General features: G+C 39.1%; 1 protein-coding gene across 3 annotated transcripts in view; it reads right to left on the bottom strand.

Moving 5' to 3' along the window:
• Nucleotides 1–2,216: 2,216 nt before the first annotated feature.
• LOC110446497 (nesprin-1-like) overlaps nt 2,217–26,474 on the bottom strand; it is a 323,100-nt gene continuing 298,842 nt past the window's right edge. For all 3 annotated transcript variants that reach the window (XM_021491669.1, XM_021491670.1, XM_021491668.1), the window contains 15 exons: nt 26,000–26,162; nt 25,461–25,648; nt 24,835–24,985; nt 22,934–23,254; nt 22,430–22,630; nt 21,148–21,544; nt 20,793–20,989; nt 19,796–19,910; nt 19,377–19,582; nt 18,879–18,908; nt 15,481–15,810; nt 13,536–13,757; nt 11,324–11,491; nt 8,336–8,397; nt 2,217–4,019 (listed from right to left, as the gene is read on the bottom strand). In XM_021491669.1, coding sequence (XP_021347344.1) covers nt 3,797–4,019; nt 8,336–8,397; nt 11,324–11,491; nt 13,536–13,757; nt 15,481–15,810; nt 18,879–18,908; nt 19,377–19,582; nt 19,796–19,910; nt 20,793–20,989; nt 21,148–21,544; nt 22,430–22,630; nt 22,934–23,254; nt 24,835–24,985; nt 25,461–25,648; nt 26,000–26,162 — 2,974 coding nt within the window. In that variant the 3' untranslated portion in view covers nt 2,217–3,796. The remainder of the gene's footprint in view (nt 4,020–8,335; nt 8,398–11,323; nt 11,492–13,535; nt 13,758–15,480; nt 15,811–18,878; nt 18,909–19,376; nt 19,583–19,795; nt 19,911–20,792; nt 20,990–21,147; nt 21,545–22,429; nt 22,631–22,933; nt 23,255–24,834; nt 24,986–25,460; nt 25,649–25,999; nt 26,163–26,474) is intronic.

Raw genomic sequence — 26,474 nt, 5'->3', positions numbered from 1 at the left:
AACTGTTGAAAAATATAGACGTTATCTACCATTTTGAACTATCAAAAGTTCTCAAACTCAAACGTTTCTATCTATAGCAAAAAGCAAGCGTAAAATAGAGGATGCTATCTGGTGTATGTGATGTGGTGGACCAGACATCTGGAGGTACCAGGTACAATTCTTGGTGGAACCAAACAGAGGATAAAATAGGAGGTTATCTGGTGTATGTGATGTGGTGGACCAGACATCTGGAGGTACCAGGTACGATCCCTGGTGGAACCAAACAGAGGATAAAACAGGAGGTTATCTGGTGTATGTGATGTGGTGGACCAGACATCTGGAGGTACCAGGTACGATCCCTGGTGGAACCAAACAGAGGATAAAACAGGAGGTTATCTGGTGTATGTGATGTGGTGGACCAGACATCTGGAGGTACCAGGTACGATCCCTGGTGGAACCAAACAGAGGATAAAACAGGAGGTTATCTGGTGTATGTGATGTGGTGGACCAGACATCTGGAGGTACCAGGTACGATCCCTGGTGGAACCAAACAGAGGGTAAAACAGGAGGTTATCTGGTGTATGTGATGTGGTGGACCAGACAGCTGGAGGTACCAGGTACAATTCTTGGTGGAACCAAACAGAGGGTAAAACAGGAGGTTATCTGGTGTATGTGATGTGGTGGACCAGACAGCTGGAGGTACCAGGTACGATCCCTGGTGGAACCAAACAGAGGGTAAAACAGGAGGTTATCTGGTGTATGTGATGTGGTGGACCAGACAGCTGGAGGTACCAGGTACGATCCCTGGTGGAACCAAACAGAGGGTAAAACAGGAGGTTATCTGGTGTATGTGATGTGGTGGACCAGACAGCTGGAGGTACCAGGTACAATTCTTGGTGGAACCAAACAGAGGGTAAAACAGGAGGTTATCTGGTGTATGTGATGTGGTGGACCAGACAGCTGGAGGTACCAGGTACGATCCCTGGTGGAACCAAACAGAGGGTAAAACAGGAGGTTATCTGGTGTATGTGATGTGGTGGACCAGACAGCTGGAGGTACCAGGTACAATTCTTGGTGGAACCAAACAGAGGGTAAAACAGGAGGTTATCTGGTGTATGTGATGTGGTGGACCAGACAGCTGGAGGTACCAGGTACGATCCCTGGTGGAACCAAACAGAGGGTAAAACAGGAGGTTATCTGGTGTATGTGATGTGGTGGACCAGACAGCTGGAGGTACCAGGTACAATTCTTGGTGGAACCAAACAGAGGGTAAAACAGGAGGTTATCTGGTGTATGTGATGTGGTGGACCAGACAGCTGGAGGTACCAGGTACGATCCCTGGTGGAACCAAACAGAGGGTAAAACAGGAGGTTATCTGGTGTATGTGATGTGGTGGACCAGACAGCTGGAGGTACCAGGTACAATTCTTGGTGGAACCAAACAGAGGGTAAAACAGGAGGTTATCTGGTGTATGTGATGTGGTGGACCAGACAGCTGGAGGTACCAGGTACGATACCTGGTGGAACCAAACATTACAAATACAGTTCCTTTTCTATGCCTTGTAATCAGCAGGTTCTTGGTGTAGTGGATTACCTAGAAACGACTACTATCACAGTGCTTCAACTTTCGTTTAAGTCAATCCGAGAGTATTTTTTTCAGCTTTTTTCTTTCTTCTTTTTTTTTAATTTCAAATAAAGGAGAATGTTAATGAGAAACATAATGTGAATATATTTTGAATTTCTCGAATATGGCTAGTAACACTTGATTTTTTAAAATTTAAATACCTGGTGATGACAATTATATAAGCATTAATGTTTGTATTGGTGATAGGATTGAGGAAGAAATTAACAAAATCCATGGGTATATTATGAGAAATATGATTGCTAGGTCGATGGATTTGGTAATTCAAAATTAGTATTTGTTTTAAACATCGATGGATTTCATGTCCCAGCTAGTTATGCCATTGTGTTCCAAGCATCTTCGTGTGTTGTACAGGTGTGTTAATATATTGCGGAGGTAGCATTTAGCAATTTCTCCAGTTTTCTGATCAATTTTAAAAATGTTTTATCAGAAACGTCCGTCATTGGCATATTACACTGTACCTTACTGCTATATAGACATATGGTATACCATAATCACCCCTGCCCCCAGCCCAGATCGACATCTGCACACATAATCACCCCTGCCCCCAGCCCAGATCGACATCTGCACAAACTACAAAACAAGAATCAATATTTTATTATAATATTTATTTTTTACCTTTTCTTAACAAAATAGTTCTGAGACGCTGAACAGCTAAGATTATAACATGGTACTAATTACACAGCTATCGTTATCATACACAATGGCTATACAACACTACTAAGGATATACAGCAGTCGACCCTACACACATATAATAGCGATCTCCTTACAACCGTACTCTGCAATAACATTTACTGAGATTACATATAAAGTAGTATACTGTTCCAATTATCATAGTTAAAATCTTACATTTATCATAGATAAAATTGTGTATAAATATTTCCTTTAGATCTTTTTTATGTGATTCAAGCAATAAATAAAAAAAGGTTTAAATAAATACGACAAATGCACAGACAACAAGGAGATAATGTCAAAGGTATATCACAGTCAATATTGCTGCCATTAAGACAAGAGGCAGGATTATACAAATCTTACAAACACTGTTAGGTAAAATACCAATCCACAGGACAATTGTATCAAAATTAGATATATATACAAACAAGCACTGGTGTCTGGTGTATCTTACCGAGGTTTCAGGTTCTGACACCTGTCAGTCAAACATCATGGGCGGAGATAATGAGATAGCCACACCCACAAACCTGGGAACCCATATCAAAGAGACACTGACAAGCCATTCTCACAAAGGGCAAAATTTTCATGCATAATCATAGCAAGAGTAGCGGCCAGTAAAATCACAGTTATACTCGAAGCCTTTGGCCATCGCAAACGTTGACTCACAATTGACACAGTATTCAATATAAAGCCTCTTGTGTTGTGTCTAAATACTGGTGTAACCGTAGCAACAACTAACACACTGGTGCTAACTACTCGTCTTGTTAACTAAAATGTTTCCTTTGTATAAAGTGGATAAAAGAGTTTAATAAAATGGATCCAATTTTAACAGGGAAGGTAAACCAAGTCATTGGGGAAGTATGCCATAAAATGTCAAATATCCTGGACATGCAAAACACAATAAAGCATGTGGATACCATATCATATTTAATTAACAAGTCCTACAGACTAACAATGTAAAATAACATACAATTACATATAACAGTCCTACAGACTAACAATGTAAAATAACATACCATTACATGTAACAGTCCTACAGACTAACAATGTAAAATAACATACCATTACATATAACATACCATTACATGTAACAGTCCTACAGACTAACAATGTAAAATAACATACCATTACATGTAACAGTATAAGGTTGTACCATGTATAATATATACAGATGATGATGACGGGACTTTAGGTCGGTCTGATGAGGTTATGGCAAGTAATGTTTAATACACTGGACAAGTATCGATGCTTTGTAAATTGTCCAATCAGAGGAGACATTGGTCATACTCTTATATGTATCTGGAATAAGGTTTTCGACACATCTTCACACATCCAGTGTATCCAATCAGAGGAGACATTGGTCATACTCTACACTGGAATAAGGTTTTCGACACATCTTCACACATCCAGTGTGTCCCTTTTGGACAATAATGGGAAAATATAGTATCTGTATAATAATAAATACAATCACAATTTTTCTCTCTAAAGTAAAAAACCCTTTTTCACGTAGGTGGTGGACCATCCTTATATCGTAACATAGGTCCAAGTGAACGGCGGAAATTGTTCACTAAATCACAGCTATAATCGTCCTCCGTCATTGGTATGAGACTAGCAATTCCTAGCAACAACAGGAACAGAATCTGTAATGGCAGAGCGGCCCAAAATGTCCTCCGTAGCAGCCCCGCAGATACGGAAACGTGGTCCTCATCACGTGGTCCGGTTAAGCTACAAGAACGAAATTAAACCAATATAAATTCTTTATGTCGACAAAAATTTGCATTTCAGTAAATATTTGTAAATAACTGATATACTGCAGTGGAAAATGCGTTGTTTGATTATTATTTTTTGTGATTTTAATGAACAAATTTACATGTATTTAAATAAAAATACATTGATGAAAAATATATATTTCAAGACATCCACAAACAACCACGTCCTTCACAGTACAGAATTATTCACATGGAATGAAAATATTCAATGAAATCCTAATCTTGATATGATGGTGATAGCTCTGAATGTTTGAAGGAGAAGCTCCAGCAGTTATTGATAACAAGGAGAGTGATAGGAAATGGTGACAAGTGTTAAAACACCAATTAAAATGACAATGTGAAGACAACTTATTAAAAAGAAAAGTAAAAAAAGGCAAGATAATGTGAATCACGATGACATTAACTTTAGTGAGTGTAGACTTAGGAGGAAATCAACTCTTAATAAAAACATAATGAAAACTTCATCAATGATTATAAATGATTATTTTCTATGAAAATTGAATGTTGCTGGTTAGGATGAGTTATGGAGAACAAGGAGACACAATCTGTGTCACCAGGAAAATGTTAGCAAGTCCAGGAGGGTACCGTATCACCATGACAACAAGCCATGTCTGTCTCGGTGATATCGCCACATGCAGTGAGTGCAGGTTAGTGATCACATGCAATCAAGTGTTAAACTACTGTTTTAGACTGGCTAGTGGTAGAAGTGTTAAACTACTGGTTTAGACTGGCTAGTGGTAGAAGGGTTAAACTACTGTTTTAGACTGGCTAGTGGTAGAAGTGTTAAACTACTGTTTTAGACTGGCTAGTGGTAGCTGGGTTAGTTGATTAGAAGATTTAGGGAAGACTTTGGATGAGGGTGTTAATGAATCACAGTGTTGATGAAGAAGGAAACAAAATACTTCTCAAAGTTGAAATTTCTGTTTCATACATTTTGAGATTTTACTACTATTAAATATATTTTAAATGATTGTTTCCTGAAGAAAAAGATTGTAGATTAATAGTTTAAAGCCATCTATATAAATATCTTACTACCAGCACCTGGTTTTAGTAATCAAACATATTTTATAGGTAAAGACTACGTCAAAAACAACAACTACTACACTCGATGATGTTTATGTAAAACAAAGGGGGAAGTCTGCATATCAAGCTGGACCAGCACTGTTGATATCTAAACTTTGCTTTGCAATAGAAAAATGGAATTTGGTAAAGTTGCAAGTCATTTTTTTTATTTGGAAGTCTAATATATTAGAAGATTAGAAGATAAAACTGCCATCATGAGATCGCCATAAATTATGTTTTGTTTCACCTATCAAGTTTGTCAAACACTTGACCTCATTTTTCAACCTTGACTGATTATCAAAACCCTTACTAGGTGTAGAAGCCCATGTTGGCATAAATATAAAATAAAATCTGTTAAAGACACCTTTTTCATAAGCTCTTTACTTGTAAATTGAAACCGGCACATCTAAGGACCAAGGGGAACCTACACTGATAGTTTAGTAAGCTCCGTCCTCTATATCCACGATGTCCATCTGGCAATCGTCTCAATATTGAGAGTAATACAATGGCATACAAATCTTGGGACCAAGGGGAACCTACACATGGAAGTTTAGAAAATTCTGCGAAGTATTTAATAGAGAATAGTGATAACATACTTGAATGATCTAATTACAAGATGGCCACCTGGCAGCCATCTTTTCTTTTGATAAGTCTCAAGTTTAATAATGCACATCTAAGGATCAAGGTAATCTACGTATGAAATTTGAGGAAGAGCCATCCCGAACATCTTAAGAAATATTGATAACAAACTTGAACTTTTAATATTCCAGATGGCTGACTGATAGCCATCTTGTTTTTCCCATCAGTAACTAATAGAACATATACGTACAACTAAACACTACGAGGAACCATTTATTATTGAGAAATAGAGATAAAAAAGAATTGTGTAAGGATGGAAAATGGATGACGAGCAATTTGAACATATAAGATGGCTGGCTAAACGTCATATTATGAAAAGGTTTGGAAAACAAACATATCTTGAAAATGATTTGAAATAGAGATTTTGGTGATGAGTACCAGGTAATACTTTTATACTTTGTCCAATGCAGGCACAGACTTTGATATGATGACATCCAATGCAGGAAAGAACTTTACTACATTTACAAGTTTTGTTTTGCTATAACTAAATCTAATAAGAAAGGCAGACAATTAAGTACAAGACAAAGACATTCAATCACTGACAAAGGGAGGCGACTATGTTTGCCACAATGCTTTAAGCTTGATACTCCCTACATTTTAGCTAGGTATGGTAAGGGGTGACCCGCAACAGCACATGCTTCCTAGAAAATGAAATAAAATCTGCCTTGTTAATGAAAAGTTGCAGAGAAGTTACAGAGAAAGTCAGTGCTTGATCATGGCCATCGAAGCTGAAAAGTTCGCAAATAAAGTCAAAACAGTGCACAATATGTAACTGCAAACAAATCTCGGCTAAAATAGGCATGCAGCTGAATTCTAAAGTTCAAAGCGCAGGCAAGGGATTACTGGAACACATGTAGTACAAACAACACAGCCATACAATGTTTATATATACAATAATTACACTTATAGCTGCTCTTTATATATTCTTAACTCATTCACCCCTGAAAATTAATAATGAACTATTTCAACCTTTAAATTGGAAGAGTTCAAATGTGTCTTCAGGGGTGAATGAGTTAATGTGACTAACATAAAAGCAAGAGGTATACAAAGCTCCTTGATTTCACTCCTATATGCTAAATAGAAACTCTTTTGTAACACCTTTTAACATACCCAGTTTCACCGAGAGTACTTTTTACTCGTTTCACAGAGAGTACTTTCTACTCGTTTCACAGAGAGTACTTTCTACTCGTTTCACAGAGAGTACTTTTTACTCGTTTCACAGAGAGTACTTTCAACTCATTTCACAGAGAGTACTTTTTACTCGTTTCACAGAGAGTACTTTTTACTCGTTTCACCAAGAGTACTTTTTACTCGTTTCACAGAGAGTACTTTCTACTCGTTTCACAGAGAGTACTTTTTACTCGTTTCACAGAGAGTACTTTCTACTCGTTTCACCGAGAGTACTTTCTACTCGTTTCACAGAGAGTACTTTCTACTCGTTTCACAGAGAGTACTTTTTACTCGTTTCACAGAGAGTATTTTCTACTCGTTTCACAGAGAGTACTTTTTACTCTACTACTTTTTACTCGTTTCACAGAGAGTACTTTCTACTCGTTAAGTGGCATTCTGTTATAATACTTCAGTATGTTTTGATGTATAGAATCTCAGGTGTCAGCCCTCACACTAAAATTCTCCTTATATTCCAATTTCAGTGCTTAAAATATTTAGAGAAGTAAGCCAAATTTGATATCTTAGCTAAACTAAAGTAACGTCTGTGAAATATAATTCTCTTCCCCTGGGTCATAAGAAAGAAGCACTGTTTTCAAATTTGAAAAAAAATATGTGAACGATAATATTTGATGAGAGGACCTAAAGGGTCAGCCAGCCCTTCACTGACCTAGCTGGTCCACAGGTAGCGCACATCTTGTTGGAGAAAATTAAAAAATTACCAAATCTTTGGGAAATTTTAACTGTGAGGGAAAACTTTGGATGTTTGACACTAACTTGGCTGGGGATGATCTAGAGATTTATTTTCCAGTGATATATTTATAAGGTGTGCATAGGATCAGATTTGTGTTGTCTGAAAGGAAAGCAGCAAACTTCTAATGCTAGTGTTAACATACCGACAGCCTTTTACTTACTGTATCTCATAATTAAGTTAATCATCGACTTGGTGGAATATATATAACCAATTATCATGCAGTTATATTTACAATGAATTTAGCATGCTAAGTACTTAACACATTACCATGAATTAGTATACAATAGATTATAGATAACCACAGTTATACACTTGATTATAGATAACCACAGTATTGAAGTCACATACTCAGAACAAATGTAAAATGGCTGTATTTTGTTTCTGTGCCTCCTCCACAGGTGTAAGTGCTGAGGACATGCCAACTATATGTAGATGCAAGAATCAAATGAAAGATAAGTAATCAAAACTGATCACGGCTGAATTCTCAATTCAAAAATGCAAAATTAGATAGGACCATGAAAATAAAGCGTTGCGACAATGTGGACAAGATGCTAATTTCTGCCAAGGGAGATAATTGTGGGCCACCACCTAGATAATACGGGGCTGCATATACAGTAACCAGGGTAGCAGTGTAGTAGTAGCCACATTACTTGTCCGAGTGTGGGGCAGAGGCCCCTGCTCCCAGCAACGGTCGCGCCAGTCCGTACAACAGCTGCAGGAAGTAACAAAGGAAAGACAGAATCACTGGCCTACTCTACTAGCCAAACCACACAATATGTACACTGCCTATCGTCCAGTAGACCAGCCAGTCGGACCAGTCCACTGTAGCCATATAGCGGTGTCAGGAGGAAGCTGTCTGGGTGATGATACACCTTTAACTCCTTGCCCCATATAAGCTTCTCCACACATTGACACAGTCTCCACGTTAGTTCCGAAGGACATTCCGACTTCTGTCGGACATTCAGACTGACATTCAGACTCCTGTCGTCCTTCATTCTCACTGAGGAAAAAAGTCTGGATTTTTTTTTTTTAATGTCATGTCCATTTTTGAATGTATTTCTTCGATTCAGAAATGGTAATAACAAATGTGTTAAGACAATATTTCATTAGTGAGACTGAAGCAGGACAGATGCAGTCGAAAACTTTCTACAACGAGTTGCAGACAAAGTGTTTTGGAAAAAATGTTTAATGAAACCGTCATCATGTTTGGAATTTATTTGTGTCTACCAAAAAGACTTCAAGAAAATGTTCTATCACCTCCAAATCTTAACTAAAAAAACAAAGCAGAGTTTCGTTATCCAAAAATAGCCCTGGAGAAAGTGTTTGTACAATGCCAGTAGCCATTGATACAAAGTAAGGCTAGTCTTGTATGGGACAAAGAGTCAGTGCCCAGGTTCCACAGTGAACAGGATCATAGATAGGTCTTCTTTGATTGGTTACTATTTTAATAATTCATTTCATTAAAAAGCAATAATTGCTCATCTCTACGATACACTGGGAATGGTTCACTGGGGATATCCATGGGTCTGCTAATGAATCAGTGGTAGGGATCCACTGCCAAGTGATCCGCAATTCAGGATTCAATGTAGGGCAGGCCTCTCCACCGTCTGTGGTATCATAGAACATTTCATCACTTTCGAAAGCAACAGGAAGTTCTATCACCAGAAAACGTAATCGAAGCAGCAAAATTGTTAAAACAGCAAAATCCTAAAAAACAGAGGCCATCAATGCATTCCTACATCAACCGTAGTATTCTAACACAAATTACAGCATATTTTCATAATTTTCCAAACACTTCTTTCAATTAATTTTCTTTCCTGTTCTGTATCAATGTGGTCAAATTTTAATTTCTGTTTGATACACAGATTGTGTTAGCATTACTACGATCGGTGAGGAGGTCCATTTCTAGGAAACAAATCTATATAGACACAATAAGCGATCAGATGGAAAACATTGGATTGAAACCTTAATTCTATTTCACTTTCATTATTATTATTTTACAAAATAACATTGAGAATAATGATTTTAAATTCCTAAAATAACAGATAGATCATTTTACTATTCTAATACACTTTACAACATCAGGATAAGACATTTGAATATCTGTGTATTTGTGTGCTGACAATTTGAAGGTGAGAGGGGGGAATGGGTGTCAGGATTCCTCCCTGTAAGTGAAAACAAAACATTCATTAAAAGATATGTGCTTACCTCCTGGTGTAGCAAGTCAACAAACAATGAGGACATGATTATCGATCGAGGACATGACTATCGGTTGAGGAGGACATGACTATCGGTGGGTTATATATCAGCTGTTGGAGCTGGAGGAGTTCTATCTCAGTAACTCCACCTTATGATCTAAACCTAACAGCCAGGTGATGGACAGTGTAATGGAGGTTTCATTTAGAAATCTCCAAATTATCACAATCCAATATTAGATCTTGTTGAAATATTGTATCCGACATTCTGTCTTAAAAGTACTGCATGGGGCGAATTCACCAGAAATCTTAATGATCAAACTCATCATCTACCAGTGAAAACAGAACGATTTCTACAGAGAAACTACAAACCGGGTTAATGGTGCTACCATAAACCAACTCTAAATTACCATCAGAACTAATGGTGCTATCTGAATTCTGATCACACACCTCCTAGAATAGAGAGCCACAGCCACTAATTAGGAGATGAGAGCTGCCTAAAACTTTACAACAACTCACTTGTAATAGGACGAGGAATAGTGATAAAGATAGTGCCGTCACTGGGGCTCGAACCCGCGACCCTTGGCTCTCCAGCCCGATGCTCTACCGCTGATCAGCTAAAGGGAAATTCCCTACAGCTGACGCTTGTGAGGCAATCTAATCAATGCACATCTTTTACACTATGTCAACTGTATGACTTATAAATCAGAGGTTTGGGAAATGACACAGCCAGGGCAATGAATGTTACCAGTGAAATCAGATAACTTGTACACAGGAGAAATTAGTGAAATCAGACAACTTGTATACAGGAGAAATCAGTGAAATCAGACAACTTGTATAAAGAAGAAACCACTGTTATGACATGTAGTCATGCAGACACCCGGCACAAATGTACAGTGCTACCAGAGAGTTCAGAGTTCAAGGTCACAGGTTTTAAGGTCAATGTCACACAAGTGTAGCTGGGTACATACCCCGCTAGCCATGTAAACAACAGCAGCTGTATCTGGTAATAATGCAACACCAAAATAAACCTCAAAGGGAGACAATTCGGACAGTCAAATTAGAATTTCTGTGTGTCAAATACTGTAAAATAAAAAGTCAATTATAAAATAGAAATTCTTCACAACATTATACACAAGACCTTTATGACAGGTGTCAATAATAACATTGAAATGACATTCATTTCTAATCAAAATAACCTTGATTTCTTGTAAAATGTAAAATAACTAAATCTAATTCAATATAGGATTATTGTTATACAAACTTCAACTACTGGAAAGATTGTAGGAGTGGACTAAGTCATCTCTAACCTGAAACCAACCCCTCTATACACATGGTATAACAATCTTAGATAACACTAGCTACATGATGATGGTGATTACGGTGAGCTATGGACACTCCACACAGGTGAGGTGCTGGACACTTCGTTAGGTCAGTAATTACCTGTCTGGACAGTGCTAAGGGTGAGCGAGTCCTGTTGCGGAGGAATGAGCCTGGTCTGTAGTTGGGAGAGAATCTTGGTGTACTGGTCCTTGCAGAACGTGATACGACTGAGCCGGTGCTGAGATCTGATGAGCGACTGTCACCACTTACGTCCAGGCTGTGTGACGGCTGTGGATTGGAGATGGACACAGTTTTAACTTTTTAAATCTACTCTAGGGGCTTGATTTGGAAGTGCTCTTTATGCATTTAGAGTAAATCAAACATTGTTGATGAATATTTATACAAACACTTCAGGGCTGACAGTAGTTGTTAACACTGGTGTCAACTGAACAAAAGGCCCAACAAGCCTGTTTTCTCCACCTGTATATTTAAGCAATCACAGTAAAATATTCTCATTGAAAGGAATACATGTATTGCAAATACAACCCCAGAGATAGAGCTAGCCCCTAAGCCAAATACAACCCCAGAGATAGGGCTAGCCCCCCAAGACAAATACAACCCCAGAGATATGGCCAGCCCCCGAGACAAATACATTCCCAGAGATTGGGCTAGCCCCCAAGACAAATACAACCCCAAAGATAGGGCTAGCCCCCAAGACAAATACATCCCCAGAGATATGGCCAGCCCCCAAGACAAAAACAACCCCAGAGATATGGCCAGCCCCCAAGCCAAATACAACCCCAGAGATATGACCAGCCCCCCAGACAAATACATCCCCAGAGATAGGGCCAGCCCCCAAGACAAATCCAACCCCAGAGATATGGCCAGCCCCCAACACAAATACAACCCCAGAGATATGACCAGCCCCCCAGACAAATACATCCCCAGAGATAGGGCCAGCCCCCAATACAAATACAACCCCAGAGATATGGCCAGCCCCCGAGAAAAATACAACCCCAGAGATATGACCAGCCCCCAAGGCAAATACAACCCCAGAGATATGACCAGCCCCCAAGGCAAATACAACCCCAGAGATATGACCAGCCCCCAAAACAAATACAACCCCAGAGATACGACCAGCCCCCAAGACAAATACAACCCCAGAGAAATGGCCAGCCCCCAAGACAAATACAACCCCGGAGATATGGCCAGCCCCCAAGACAAATACAAACCCAGAGATATGACCAGCCCCCAAGACAAATACAACCCCACAGATATGGCCAGCCCCCGAGACAAATACATTCCCAGAGAAAGGGCTAGCCCCCAAGACAAATACAACCCCCGAGATATGGCCATCCCCCAAGACAAATACAACCCCAGGGATATGGCCAGCCCCCAAGCCAAATACAACCCCAGAGATATGGCCAGCCCCCATGACAAATACAACCCCAGAGATATGACCAGCCCCCAAGATAAATACAACCCCAGAGATATGGCCAGCCCCCGAGAAAAATACAACCCCAGAGATATGACCAGCCCCCAAGACAAATACATCCCCAGAGATAGGGCCAGCCCCCAAGACAAATCCAACCCCAGAGATATGGCCAGCCCCCAACACAAATACAACCCCAGAGATATGACCAGCCCCCCAAAACAAATACAACCCCAGAGATACGACCAGCCCCCAAGACAAATACAACCCCAGAGAAATGGCCAGCCCCCAAGACAAATACAACCCCCGGGATATGGCCAGCCCCCAAGACAAATACACCCCCAGAGATAGGGCCACCCCCCAAGACAAATACAACCCCAGGGATATGGCCAGCCCCCCAGACAAATACAACCCCAGAGATATGGCCATCCCCCAAGACAAAAACAACCCCAGGGATATGGCCAGCCCCCAAGACAAAAACAACCCCAGAGATATGGCCAGCCCCCAAGCCAAATACAACCCCAGAGATAGGGCTAGCCCCCAAGACAAAAACAACCCCAGAGATATGGCCAGCCCCCAAAACAAATACAACCCCAGAGATAGGGCTAGCCCCCAAGACAAATACAACCCCAGAGATATGGCCATCCCCCAAGACAAATACAACCCCAGGGATATGGCCAGCCCCCAAGACAAATACAACCCCAGAGATATGGCCAGCCCCCAAAACAAATACAACCCCAGAGATATGGCCAGCGCCTAAGACAATTTTTTCCTCCAATAATAAGTGAAAACTAAAAAAAACTCTTTGTGGCAGGGCATAAAAAGATTGGGGATGGGGAATGGAAATCCTGATTAATGATATCAGCTAAAGGAACAATGGAGTTAGTATCAATAACTTACTGATGGTGTTTTGGAGTAAGGACGGATCTCCAGTCGGTCTTCCAGACTGAGGATGTAAGAGGAGCAGAGACGCAGTAAGGAACGCAAACGGTTGGCAATGATGTGCATCTTGTCCTTAGCATTGACCATCTCAGTTGAGTCTGTGTTCATCAGTAGCTGATCAGCAGTATCCTTCAGTGATGTCACACGCGGCTGGTTACCCTGTAACTCGGACCGAATCTCCTACAAACAGCAATTAAACATTTGTAGTTGTATCAACCAACAAAGTCTGGTTATACAGCAGCACATTTTACCATGTGACCTGTGACAGGTATAACATGTGACTGGTACATCATGTGACCTTTAACAGGTAAGTCATGTGACTGGTACATCATGTGACCTTTGACAGGTAAGTCATGTGACTGGTAAGTCATGTGACTGGTACGTCATGTGACCTGTGACAAGTGTAACATGTGACTAGTACATCATGTGACCTTTGACAGGTAAGTCATGTGACTGGTACATCAAGTGACCTTTGACAGGTTAGTTATGTGACTGGTACATCTTGTGACCTGAGGCAAGTATGTCATGTGACTGGTACATCATGTGACCTGTGACCGGTATAACATGTGACTGGTACATCATGTGACCTTTAACAGGTAAGTCATGTGACTGGTACATCATGTGACCTTTGACAGGTAAGTCATGTGACTGGTATGTCATGTGACCTGTGACAAGTGTAGCATGTGACTAATACATCATGTGACCTTTGACAGGTAAGTCATGTGACTGTTACATCAAGTGACCTTTGACAGGTTAGTTATGTGACTGGTACATCTTGTGACCTGAGACAAGTATGTCATGTGACTGGTATGTCATGCGACCTGTGACAAGTGTAACATGTAACTAGTACATCATGTGACCTTTGACAGGTAAGTCATGTGACTGGTACATCATGTGACCTTTGACAGGTAAGTCATGTGACTGGTATGTCATGTAACCTGTGACAAGTGTAACATGTGACTAGTACATCATGTGACCTTTGACAGGTAAGTCATGTGACTGGTACATCAAGTGACCTGAGACAAGTATGTCATGTGACTGGTACATCATGTGACCTGTGACAGGTATGTTTTGTGACTGGTACATCATGTGACCTGAGACAAGTATGTCATGTGATTTGTACATCATGTGACCTGTGACAGGTATGTCATGTGACTGGTACATCATGTGACCTATGACAGGTATGTCATGTGACTAGTACATCATGTGACCTGTGACAGGTAAGTCTGGTACATATCAGCTATGTACTACCCTGAATTGGGTCAAACTTAATTGTATTTAACTTAGGCAAGTTTGACTTAATATGATCAAGTTTAAGGTTATCTCAAAGTTAAAACTTAAACATGCAAGTTTCAATGGGACATATTGTTTTTCTGATTAAACATCTTTCTGGATAGACATTAGGTAATAGGTTTTGATGTCTCCACAGCTATAGATATGCTATTAATACACCAATGAGTTAATTACAGTCAAACTTCGATGTTTCGAACTTTGCGGGACTATCTGGAAAATTTCAAAACATCAAGACTTTGATCACGAATATTAAACATTGAGATCCTGTAAATAAGACACAATGTGATTCTTAAAACATAGGCTCAATACATGTTTTTTCAAATATTAATATTGTATTTCATCAAATTTAATATTTTATTGTCAATTAAATTCCGAAGCCTGTTCTATAAAAATAACCGCAGGACATTTTAATGTTCTAGTACAGTTTAATTATTCACCTGGATTTTTTTAGGTATATTTGTCAGTCTTTTCATAATGAATGGGCCTTGATTACACTTTGAAACAGCGAAAAATTTGAATTATAATAGTTTGAATCAAAAAATTGTATAAGTAGTGTTATATGACGGGAAATTTTTTGGACTTTGCTGTAAGTTTAGAAGTTTGACTGTACCTTGAGTTTCTTGAGTTTTGACCAGAGGGCACTGTTATCAGCACCTAGGTTGATGGGCTCATTTTGTTGTAGTTTGGTCTCGATGTTTTCCAACCACAGCAATAGATCATGTATTGTGTGGTGGAATTCTTGACACTGCATCAGTGCCACCTGTAGTTCCTGCTGTAGTGTCGTCGCATGGGCACACATGGCCTCCCAACGTCGGTTCATCAGGCGCAATTTGTCTTTGAGCAGACGACCTTCGTCAGTGCGAATGTCTATAAAGTTTTTACTGATAAGATTGATAGAAAGCACTCGGGTTTTCTTTGATTCTAGTTGTACTAAAAAGTCCTGTAAAAAAAAGACAAAATAATTTGTTAAATCAAGAAAAAACCAAAAGCAGGAACAAAACATTTACTTGAACTAAATTTTGTACGGGAGTGATATATCACTAACAGTGAAACATTTCTGTCAACAGCTGGGCTTACATCTTCACTTTACTTTACTGAATTTTCTATATATATTAATATAAAACAAACTTATTTCCTGAACACAAGCTATATATAACCTGGAGATTAAAGACAATATATTACCTAGAAAGATTACAGGCCATGAATTACCTAGAAAGTTTACAGGCCATGTATTACCTGGAGATTACAGGCGATGTATTACCTGGAGATTACAGGCCATGTATTACCTGGAGATTAAAGGTGAGGAACTACATGGAGAGATTACAGGCCATGTATAACCTGGAGATTACAGGCCATGTATAACCTGGAGATTATAGGCGAGGAACGACATGGAGAGATTACAGGCCATGTATTACCTGGAGTGATTACAGGCTAGGTATTACCTGGAGATTACAGGCCATGTACGTATTACCTGGAGATTATAGGCGAGGAACGACATGGAGAGATTACAGGCCATGTATTACCTGGAGTGATTACAGGCTAGGTATTACCTGGAGATTACAGGCCATGTATAACCTGGAGATTATAGGCGAGGAACGACATGGAGAGATTACAGTCCATATATTACCTGGAGATTACAGGCGAGGAACGACATGGAGAGATTACAGGCTAGGTATTACCTAGAGATTACAGGCCATGTATTACCTGGAGATTACAGGCCATGTATTACCAGGAGATTACAGGCGAGGAACTACATGGAGAGATTACAGGCTATGTATTACCTGGAGATTACAGGCTAGGTATTACCTGGAGATTAAAGGCTAGGTATTACCTGGAGATTACAGGCTAGGTATTACCTGGAGATTACAGGCTAGGTATTACCTGGATATTACAGTCCATGTATTACCTGGAGAGGTTGCATGCCAAGTATTACCTGGATAGATTACAGGCCAGGTATTACTTGGAGAGATTACAGGCCATGTTTTACCTGGAGAGATTACAGGCCAGGTTTTATCTGGAGATTATTGTACATGATACATTACTATTCTGGATTATTTAACAATCATTAGTAGAAATACATGTTGGAGACAGAGAAAGGTATCAGAGACTAATGTTGATCAGAAACTAGAAAATAAAGCAGGTCTTAACAAGACTACACTATCAGCAGGTCTTCACAAGACTTCACTATCAGCAGGTCTTAAAAAGACTACACTACCAGCAGGTCTTAACAAGACTACTCTATCAGCAGGTCTTCACAAGACTATACTATCAGCAGGTCTTCATAAGACTACACTATCAGCAGGCTTTAACAAGACTACACTATCATCAGGTCTTAACAAGACTACACTATCATCAGGTCTTAACAAGACTACTCTATCAGCAGGTCTTCACAAGGCTACACTATCAGCAGGTCTTCACAAGCCTACACTATCAGCAGGCCTTCACAAGACTACCCTATCAGCAGGCCTTAACAAGACTACACTATCATCAGGTCTTAACAAGACTACTCTATCAGCAGGTCTTCACAAGACTTCACTATCAGCAGGTCTTCACAAGGCTACACTATCAGCAGGTCTTTACAAGACTACACTATCAGCAGGTCTTAACAAGACTACACTATCAGCGAACACCAGAAACAATAGGGCCAGGAAGCATATTTAATGGATAATAGACAAACAGATATTACTTTAATGAATTAATGACCTCAGAAATATAAATTATCACCAACTAAAGAGGGCATTAAATAATATATTTGACACTGTATGCCAATACATGTGTATGTACAATGTAGATGTTTGAAATATTGTAACTATTCATCTAACATCTTTTACTTCCATTAATTCATTTCTATATCAATACTACTGTTATTTGTGATTACTCTAACTGCTGAATGTTAAGAAGAGAATTACAATTACTTTGTACCATTTTTAAAGACTTTAGTATATCCCAGCCTGGGGACAGAACCTACTGCTTTCTTATAATAAAGGGTTGGATATTCCAAAGTTTGTTTGGAAGAGAAAGTCACTCAGGTCTCACAAGTAGTCTGAAAACTGCAACTTGAGCTCTTCTTTTTCATAAATCTCGACTGAAATCACTTTAACTTGCAGTCAGCTTCAAATGAATTCAGGGTGAGCTGTATAAACTAACCAAGGGACATTTCATTCAACTGAACACAATGCCAGCAACTACAAGCACATAGTATAACAATACGACTCTATAATTCATATCCTAGAATTCTGCAATACATAAGAAATCAAATCAAACATGCAGTTAGTACTCTGAGTTATCACCAAAAGTAGGCTTGTTATCAGTTGTTAATAATGAATACAAATTGTTTTGATTTAATATATTTTTGACAGTTGATAAAGCTATTATATAAAGCTTATTTGTTTATTAGCAAGGAATTCTAATTATTAATTACCTTCCAATTACAAATTTTGTGAGGAAATGTAAAATTTTGGGAAAATGTCTAATATGCAAGGTGTCTACTGTACAAGGGAAATAACTCCAAACATATTCCAAAACAATGAATTTTCAAAAACATGGAGCTTTCTCTCATTTACCAGATGCATGTATTCTACTTCAAAATTCAATACCTCGGGTATCTCTGACGAAAAACAAATGGTTGACTGGTAAGATTTCATGAAAACAGCCAAGTAACACCTATGTAAAACTTTATTAAGATGTTAACTGAAATGTATTTATATGAGATCGAAATTAGTGAAGGAAGTTTTAAGCATGCTTTAATTGTTAGTGTTGAAACAACTCTTTCATGACTTAAGAATCACATCTTAAAACACACGCCTCCTTAAAACTCAATTATCAAGCTGAAACCATCAAATAGCCACAAAACGACAAACACTGAAACCACTACAACACTCAGCATAGCCAACTGGGCCCTTCATCAACGACAGTATGGTTAGTTATACAAAGCTTTATACGGGGAAAGCAGAAATCTCAAATGACTAGAAGAAGATTATAAACGAACTAATCCGTGGATTTCAATACCTCTACTTTCATAGGACCGTAAGGGCTATCCTGAAATATAAACGGGAGTCATTAACGTTTAATGCTATAGATAGCAGGTTAATGGGTTGTTAAACATCCCAGTTAAATCTTTACCCCATTAACATACACAGACATCTTGCTGGCAATCAATCCACACTAGTTTACATGTCCAGAATGATACAACATTTCTTACTCACAAAACAGCCCAGAACTGTCACTGCACATCATTCAAAGTAATGTCACATCCCAATATTTGGGGATGTATTACAGTGACTTTTCTGATATTTGTGCTTTGGTATAACTGTGACTTTTCTGATATTTGTGATTTGGTATTACTGTGACTTTTTCCAGTATTTGAGGTTTAATTGTTGCTAATGTGATGCTACTTGTATCTAAGGAAATTCACTCACAAAACTAACAATATTCCCCACCAGAGAAAACAAAATTTCTCTTAATTATCAAGCTCTTTCTGGAAAAGCTCTGGGAGTGACTATTTACCTTGTGTTGTCTAATGATGGAATCTAGCTGGACGATGTCGCCAGGGAGACGTGAGTGACCAGCCTGCATGGCTTCAGCATTGTCTAACCAGGCCAGCATGTTGTCGAGGTCAGTACGGAACTGACCCCAGTCCTGGCGCTGTTGTGACAGTCGGTAATCCTTCTCTATGGCCTGGGCCTGCAGTCTCTCCCAGCGCTGTAACACGTCTGTGGCAAAGCAATCAAAACTTATCTTGTTAGTATTTTGTACAAAATGAACATAAAATCAATATACCATCCAGGGTTAACATTCACAACAATACGAAAGGAATGTGTTTTGTATATTCTCCAGGGCCCAGAGAAGGATAATTTCTTTAAGTCACAGATAAGTGCATTTAAAAGTATTACTGAGATAATGGTGTTTATTGTGTAGATACTCACTTCTGACCTCCTCATCTGCCGAGGGTATTACAGACAGACCAGTCTCTGACTTAGCGAGTCGGTCAAGCCTCCGGACAGTGTCCACACTCTGCTCACACTCAGACATGGTCTGACCCTACAAACACAACATAACACAATTGTCAAAACTGTCTTCAGATGCCCAGCGGCCAGATAGGCACTCTAGTGGAGTCAAATAAGGCATTTTGTGAAGGTTTTTTAAAGAAGAAATGAAGTTCTCACATAAACATAATTTTCTACACTTGGCCATAGAAAGTCACCTGTACCATATAATATAAAACAACCATGTAAATTAATGACACTCTCGAACACTATAATAGGTACAACATTGCAACAATGTGATGTAAAGTATTTATCAAAGTCATTTGTGTGTTATACCAGGTGATTTTGGAAAATCGGGGTATTTAGGGTGATTATTGAAAATCAGGGTATTTAGGGTGATTTTGGAAAATCAGGGTATTTAGGGTGATTATTGAAAATCGGGATATTTAGGGTGATTATTGAAAATCAGGGTATTTAGGGTGATTATTGAAGCAAATGTTAGTTCTTGTATGTCAATATTGGAACTCTTCAATGTTTTAAATGATAAATTAATCTAGATGTTAGTATTCTCTTGCTATTCCTGTAAGTTGGTAGATATTTTAACTCTATAATTATACCACCCACAATAACCATGACAGCTGATTGTGACCACAATCACTGATGTGGCGACAATAGAAAAAGTTGAAGTCCCATGAAGAACTTCGAGCGTATATTCCTGTTTTCCATTGCTTGATATTATCTTAAATCACACTAGGTGCTGCTTAACATATAATACAGAGGACATGTCAGCCGGTGAAGATAACCCTCGGACTGTACACATTGTAATGTCAACGTATACGTTACAATAATGTACCTTTTGTACGAATAAAGAAACCAGCAAAGATCACGGCACAAAATCAACTCCCATGTGCGGATGGGTAATACAAGTAGGACTTACATAGTCTGCGCCACTCTGATCAAGGTGGGGGCCGGTAGGGGTAGAACACCTCATTTCCCGCTCTGCCACTCTTAACTTGTGTTTGGCATTCTCTAGGGCATCAACCAGATCCTCCAGCAAAGACTCCACCTTGGACTCGCGACTTCTCAGGGCGACTTCCTCTCGCATACGCCTCTTTCTCTCATCACGTGAAAGACCTGAAGATAAACAATATTGTATTCATTTCATTTTTGTTTACTTTTATCCATTCCAGTCTGGCATAGGTATTAAGAATACAAATTGTTATGATAAGGCGTAATTTTCACACTATTTTACATTTTGAAATTAAGAATACTTGAACAGATTAAGAGCTGACCTGCAGAGAAGCTATCATCTGAGCGGCTGGGTGAGACCGTGCGAGGTGACCTGATTGGAGACCTGTTGGCGTAGCGACTGGGTGAGTTCTGTCTGAAGGGTGAACGCCTTCTGGTGGATGGTGAGGATGTTCTGAGAGGTGAGGATGACCTTGTCGGTGACCTTGACCTCCGTAACGTTGATGCCCTGACTGGTGACATAGGGCGTTGCTGTAGGATTCCCTGTCCTGAAGCTCGTCGCTTCTCTGGAGGACTTTCGGGGGGCGAGGCCTCGAGGTATGCCTCTAGCTCCTCCATGTCCCAGTCCAGACTGTCTGGTGCTTTCAACTGACGCTCCAACAGGTCAATCTCGTCCACACCTGCTCGTGCCTGCTGGTCAGTTTTTACTCTGTCTTCCTCCTGCAACAAAGTTCACAGAGTCAACAAGAGGCTCAATGGGACTGTTGTACTCACCTTGTATTCATCTCATATATGTGACCTTAAAAATGGGTCAAGGTCAAATTTGTTTAAATATGCTCAATACAACATTACGGTCATTGTTGGAAGATTTCATCACTCAACATATCATGTATCTTTGCTGGAAGATTTTAACTTGTTTTACTCATGCAAACTACATCTTCCAAAGGATCAATTCCAAGAAGCATCAGGCCAAAACTTATTACTCTGTTCAAAGTTCTTTTTTTTCTCTCACTTAAGATCCATGTGGCCTTGAAAGTGGGTCAAGGTCATTTATTTGAACAAACGTGATGGCCCCTTCAGTCCAGCATGCTACTGGCCAAATGTTATGAGCATGAGCCTCTTGGTTATTCATAAGATGTTCCTTGATTATTTTAACATATTTGACCCCAATGGTCAAAGAAACTGAACAAACTTGAAAGCCATTTATAACAACATGCTACAGGCCAAATATCATAACCCTAGGCTTCCTGGTTATTCAGTGGAAATCACTCATAAATGTTTTTCACATAGAAGAACACTGTGACCTTGGGAATATGTTAAGGTCATTCATTTGAACAAATTTGGTAGCCTGTATAATTATCCTAAGTCTCTTAGATACTCAAAAGAAGTTATTTGATTGTTTTAACATATTTGAAACAAATATATAAACACCTAATGTTTTCAAAGTTTCCATTTGTAACTTTGATCGATGACTAAAACTTTTAGTTAATTTCTCAAGAATCATTTCAATGAATGAATACTTAAGAAGAGGGCTAGTTAACACTGAATTAAATGATCTATAACAGAAACATTTCCTCTGTATGCTACATTATCAGGTTTAGCTACCTGAATGTCCGCAATGCGACGCAGCTTGTTCTGGTACTTAGTGACACGTTCAAACACCTGTCGGGAATAAACTTTGAAGTCATCAAGTTCTTTTTGTACGAGGGCGGCATCCACACTGTCCCCTTTCTGTATGAGATAGAGTGCCGACTGGTCAAGGTACTCCAGACGTGGCTTCTTACCGTCAATCTCGTCCTGAAGTCTCTGTCAGAGAAAAGGTTTCATACACAGACTTTATTGTAAAAGTCAAGATATTGATATAAAGGTACATTTGAGTATTGAATTTGTGTCTGATTCTGAAATATATTAAGCAGACTTAACCCTTTCATCCCTGAAGACCATAATGGACTCATCCAGATCAATGCATGGTAGAGTCTACAAAAGTTACCTAGGGTTGAAAGTGTTAAACAAAGCTTAAATAAACTATCTTTACCTTTCTTTCGATTTTGTCAACTTTTCGTTCAACAAGAACACTATATAAACATCCCAACAAACATTAACACCTACCCTTGTTTCGGCCATCTTGGTTGGCGTATCCATTGACAACAGGTGTTCAATGTTGGTAAGCTGCATGTCAGTATCATTGAGCCAGGTGTACAGATCGTCACGTACTGAGGTGAAGTCTTGACGTAGATTTGATGACTGTTTGAGTTGACGTGTCATGTTGGATACGCATTGCTGGAGCTTGTCCCAGCTATCGTTTGCGTCCTGCATTTCACGCTTCAAGTGGTTTGCATGATCAGTACGGCCTTCACGTGCCAGACGACGATATTGACGGTTGATGCTTTCCAAGCTGGGCAGGTTCTCATGCACTCTCTTCTGCAGACTCTGTCGGGGAGAAAAAATCATGTCAGGAACACTTGTTTGTATGTACAATTGTATCGAAGCAGTCTTTGTCGGGGAGGTAATATCATGTCAAGAACACCTGTTTGTATGTACAAATGTATCGAAGCAGACTCTGTCGGGGAGAAAATATCATGTCAGGAACACCTGTTTGTATGTACAAATGTATCGAAGCAGACTTTGTCGGGGAGGTAATATCATGTCAAGAACACCTGTTTGTGTGTACAAATGTATCGAAGCAGTCTCTGTTGGGAAGGTAATATCATGTCAAGGACACCTGTTTGTATGTACAAATGTATCGAAGCAGACTCTGTCGGGGAGGTAATATCATGTCAGGAACACCTGTTTGTATGTACAAATGTATCGAAGCAGACTCTGTCGGGGAGGAAAAAATATGTCAGGAACACCTGTTTGTATGTACAAATATATCAAATGTCCTGCAGACATGTCGGACATTGTATCAACACTGTCAATCAAATTATAAAAAGATCAGTCTTTTGCATCCTGACTTAATCCCAGAACAGAAAGTGTGGATTGACGAACATACAGACGGACACCAGGGTTTATGTATATGCACCCATATCTCTGCAGGACTCTTAATATGATGTCTACCTGACGATACAATACGTACCCAAGGATATCATGTCTAACTTAGGATACAATGTCTATATACTTCTATACCCACAGCTAAAATGTCTATATACTTCTATACCCACAGCTAAAATGTCTATATACTTCTATACCCACAGCTAAAATGTCTATATACTTCTATACCCACAGCTAAAATGTCTATATACTTCTATACCCACAGCTAAAATGTCTATATACTTCTATACCCACAGCTAAAATGTCTATATACTTCTATACCCACAGCTAAAATGTCTATATACTTCTATACCCACAGCTAAAATGTCTATATACTTCTATACCCACAGCTAAAATGTCTATATACTTCTATACCCACAGCTAAAATGTCTATATACTTCTATACCCACAGCTAAAATGTCTATATACTTCTATACCCACAGCTAAAATGTCTATATACTTCTATACCCACAGCTAAAATGTCTATATACTTCTATACCCACAGCTAAAATGTCTATATACTTCTATACCCACAGCTAAAATGTCTATATACTTCTATACCCACAGCTAAAATGTCTATATACTTCTATACCCACAGCTAAAATGTCTATATACTTCTATACCCACAGCTAAAATGTCTATATACTTCTATACCCACAGCTAAAATGTCTATATACTTCTATACCCACAGCTAAAATGTCTATATACTTCTATACCCACAGCTAAAATGTCTATATACTTCTATACCCACAGCTAAAATGTCTATATACTTCTATACCCACAGCTAAAATGTCTATATACTTCGATACTCACAGCTAAAATGTCTGTTTAATAGTTACACTTTCTGAATGTATTTTGCCTAAAGAAAAGAACAACTTAACTCCTCATTTAACCGGAGCTAGTACAGAATCTCCTGAAATACATCTATATTCATGTTGATCCAGTCATTTTTTGTTATCATCAGCCAATTAGCTTCTTACCTCGAAATGTTTAACTTCTTCTTTAGTAAGGCTCACGTCTAACTGGTCACGAGGTGACCCTATGACCTCTTGCTCAATGTCCGTAAGCCAATCATCAAACAGCTTGAAGTCCTCCAGTAGAGTGTGCCATAACTCCCATGTCTCCTCAATTCTGTAACAAAGTAATAACAGGTACCAACACCCTGAACCAGCTATTTCACATTTTTTGCCTATGATATTTTCATGATCATTGAAATAAAACATAATACATTAGTCCATATAAAATACAAGATAGGTATTTTTAGGTCACAGCGTTCTGGTGATAGCTGACCTAATTAATCTGACATGCTGTTTTGGTGAGAGCTGACCTAATTAATCTGACATACTTTTCTGGTGAGAGCTGACCTAATTAATCTGACATGCTTTTCTGGTGAGAGCTGACCTAATTAATCTGACATGCTGTTCTGGTGAGAGCTGACCTAATTAATCTGACATGCTGTTCTGGTGAGAGCTGACCTAATTAATCTGTCATGCTGTTTTGGTGAGAGCTGACCTAATTAATCTGGCATACTTTTCTGGTGAGAGCTGACCTAATTAATCTGACATGCTGTTCTGGTGAAAGCTGACCTAATTAAGAGGAGTATTACCTTGCCCGCCGTTCTGGTGACTGTTGACAAATTGTGCGCCATCTCCTGTCTAGGTTCTTCATAGCGGTTTGGAGAGCGTTGAACTCGACCTCGGAGGGACATGCATCAGTGTCATGAAGGAGAACCTCACATAGGTTGAGGACTGACCCGACACCAGCACTGTGGTGTTCTATGTCTGTTTGTAACTCCTGTAAAATATAATATAGAATCCTAACACACGTAAACAAGTTACTCCACATGTTCTCAGCTTCTGTGTGGGTCTCCATCAATCTCTGGTACAAGGTATGGCTTTGCTTTATAAATCCAGCCATCTCTGCTGGAAATCAAATATTTCTATCTGGTTTATTGGTTCCTACTTTTTTATGTGGAAATTCTTCGGATTTTTATTTTTTATTTTAGAAGTTAAGGTGCAGACTATCAATGACCTTTTAGGAAAGACAAGATTAAATAAATGGTCATTCCCTGTCGTACAAAATGAAAGTTTGAAAACATGTAATATCATTTAACTTAAACCATACGTGGTTAGTTCAGTCACTAACCTGCTGTTCACAGAGCTTCTCCTGGATTTCCTTCCGGTTACACACTTGATAGATGATCGGACCACTGAGGTCGTGCTCCATGTTAGATAGCCACTTGCGGAGGTTAGCCATGCTGAGGTCAAGCTGCTGTACTGCTAACAGCGTCTCTTGTAGCTTCCTCTGTCTGTTCACATAAACGTATAATTGATGCGGCCATTCTCTTATAAAACCAGCTCGTAAAGTAGACATGGAGAAAGTGACGTCCCCATAATTACTGAATATTTGCTATATTCTACGGTACATTGTTATTTAATTGTATGTATCAATTCATTTCAAACTAAGGAACTATATCACAAGATAACTCTAAGGTTGGTTGGTAAGGATTAGGAGCTTGCCCATACTCGTTACCAAACACAATTGTGTACTATTATGATAATGTCAGAAGAGTCACTGGGGAACTTCTCAAAAGCCGTCTACAATGGGAACTTGAATTATT

The sequence above is a fragment of the Mizuhopecten yessoensis genome, unplaced genomic scaffold, assembly GCF_002113885.1.
Source record: "Mizuhopecten yessoensis strain PY_sf001 unplaced genomic scaffold, ASM211388v2 scaffold2741, whole genome shotgun sequence".
NCBI classification, from domain to species: domain Eukaryota; kingdom Metazoa; phylum Mollusca; class Bivalvia; order Pectinida; family Pectinidae; genus Mizuhopecten; species Mizuhopecten yessoensis.
This window is presented reverse-complemented; position numbering and strand designations above follow the sequence as displayed.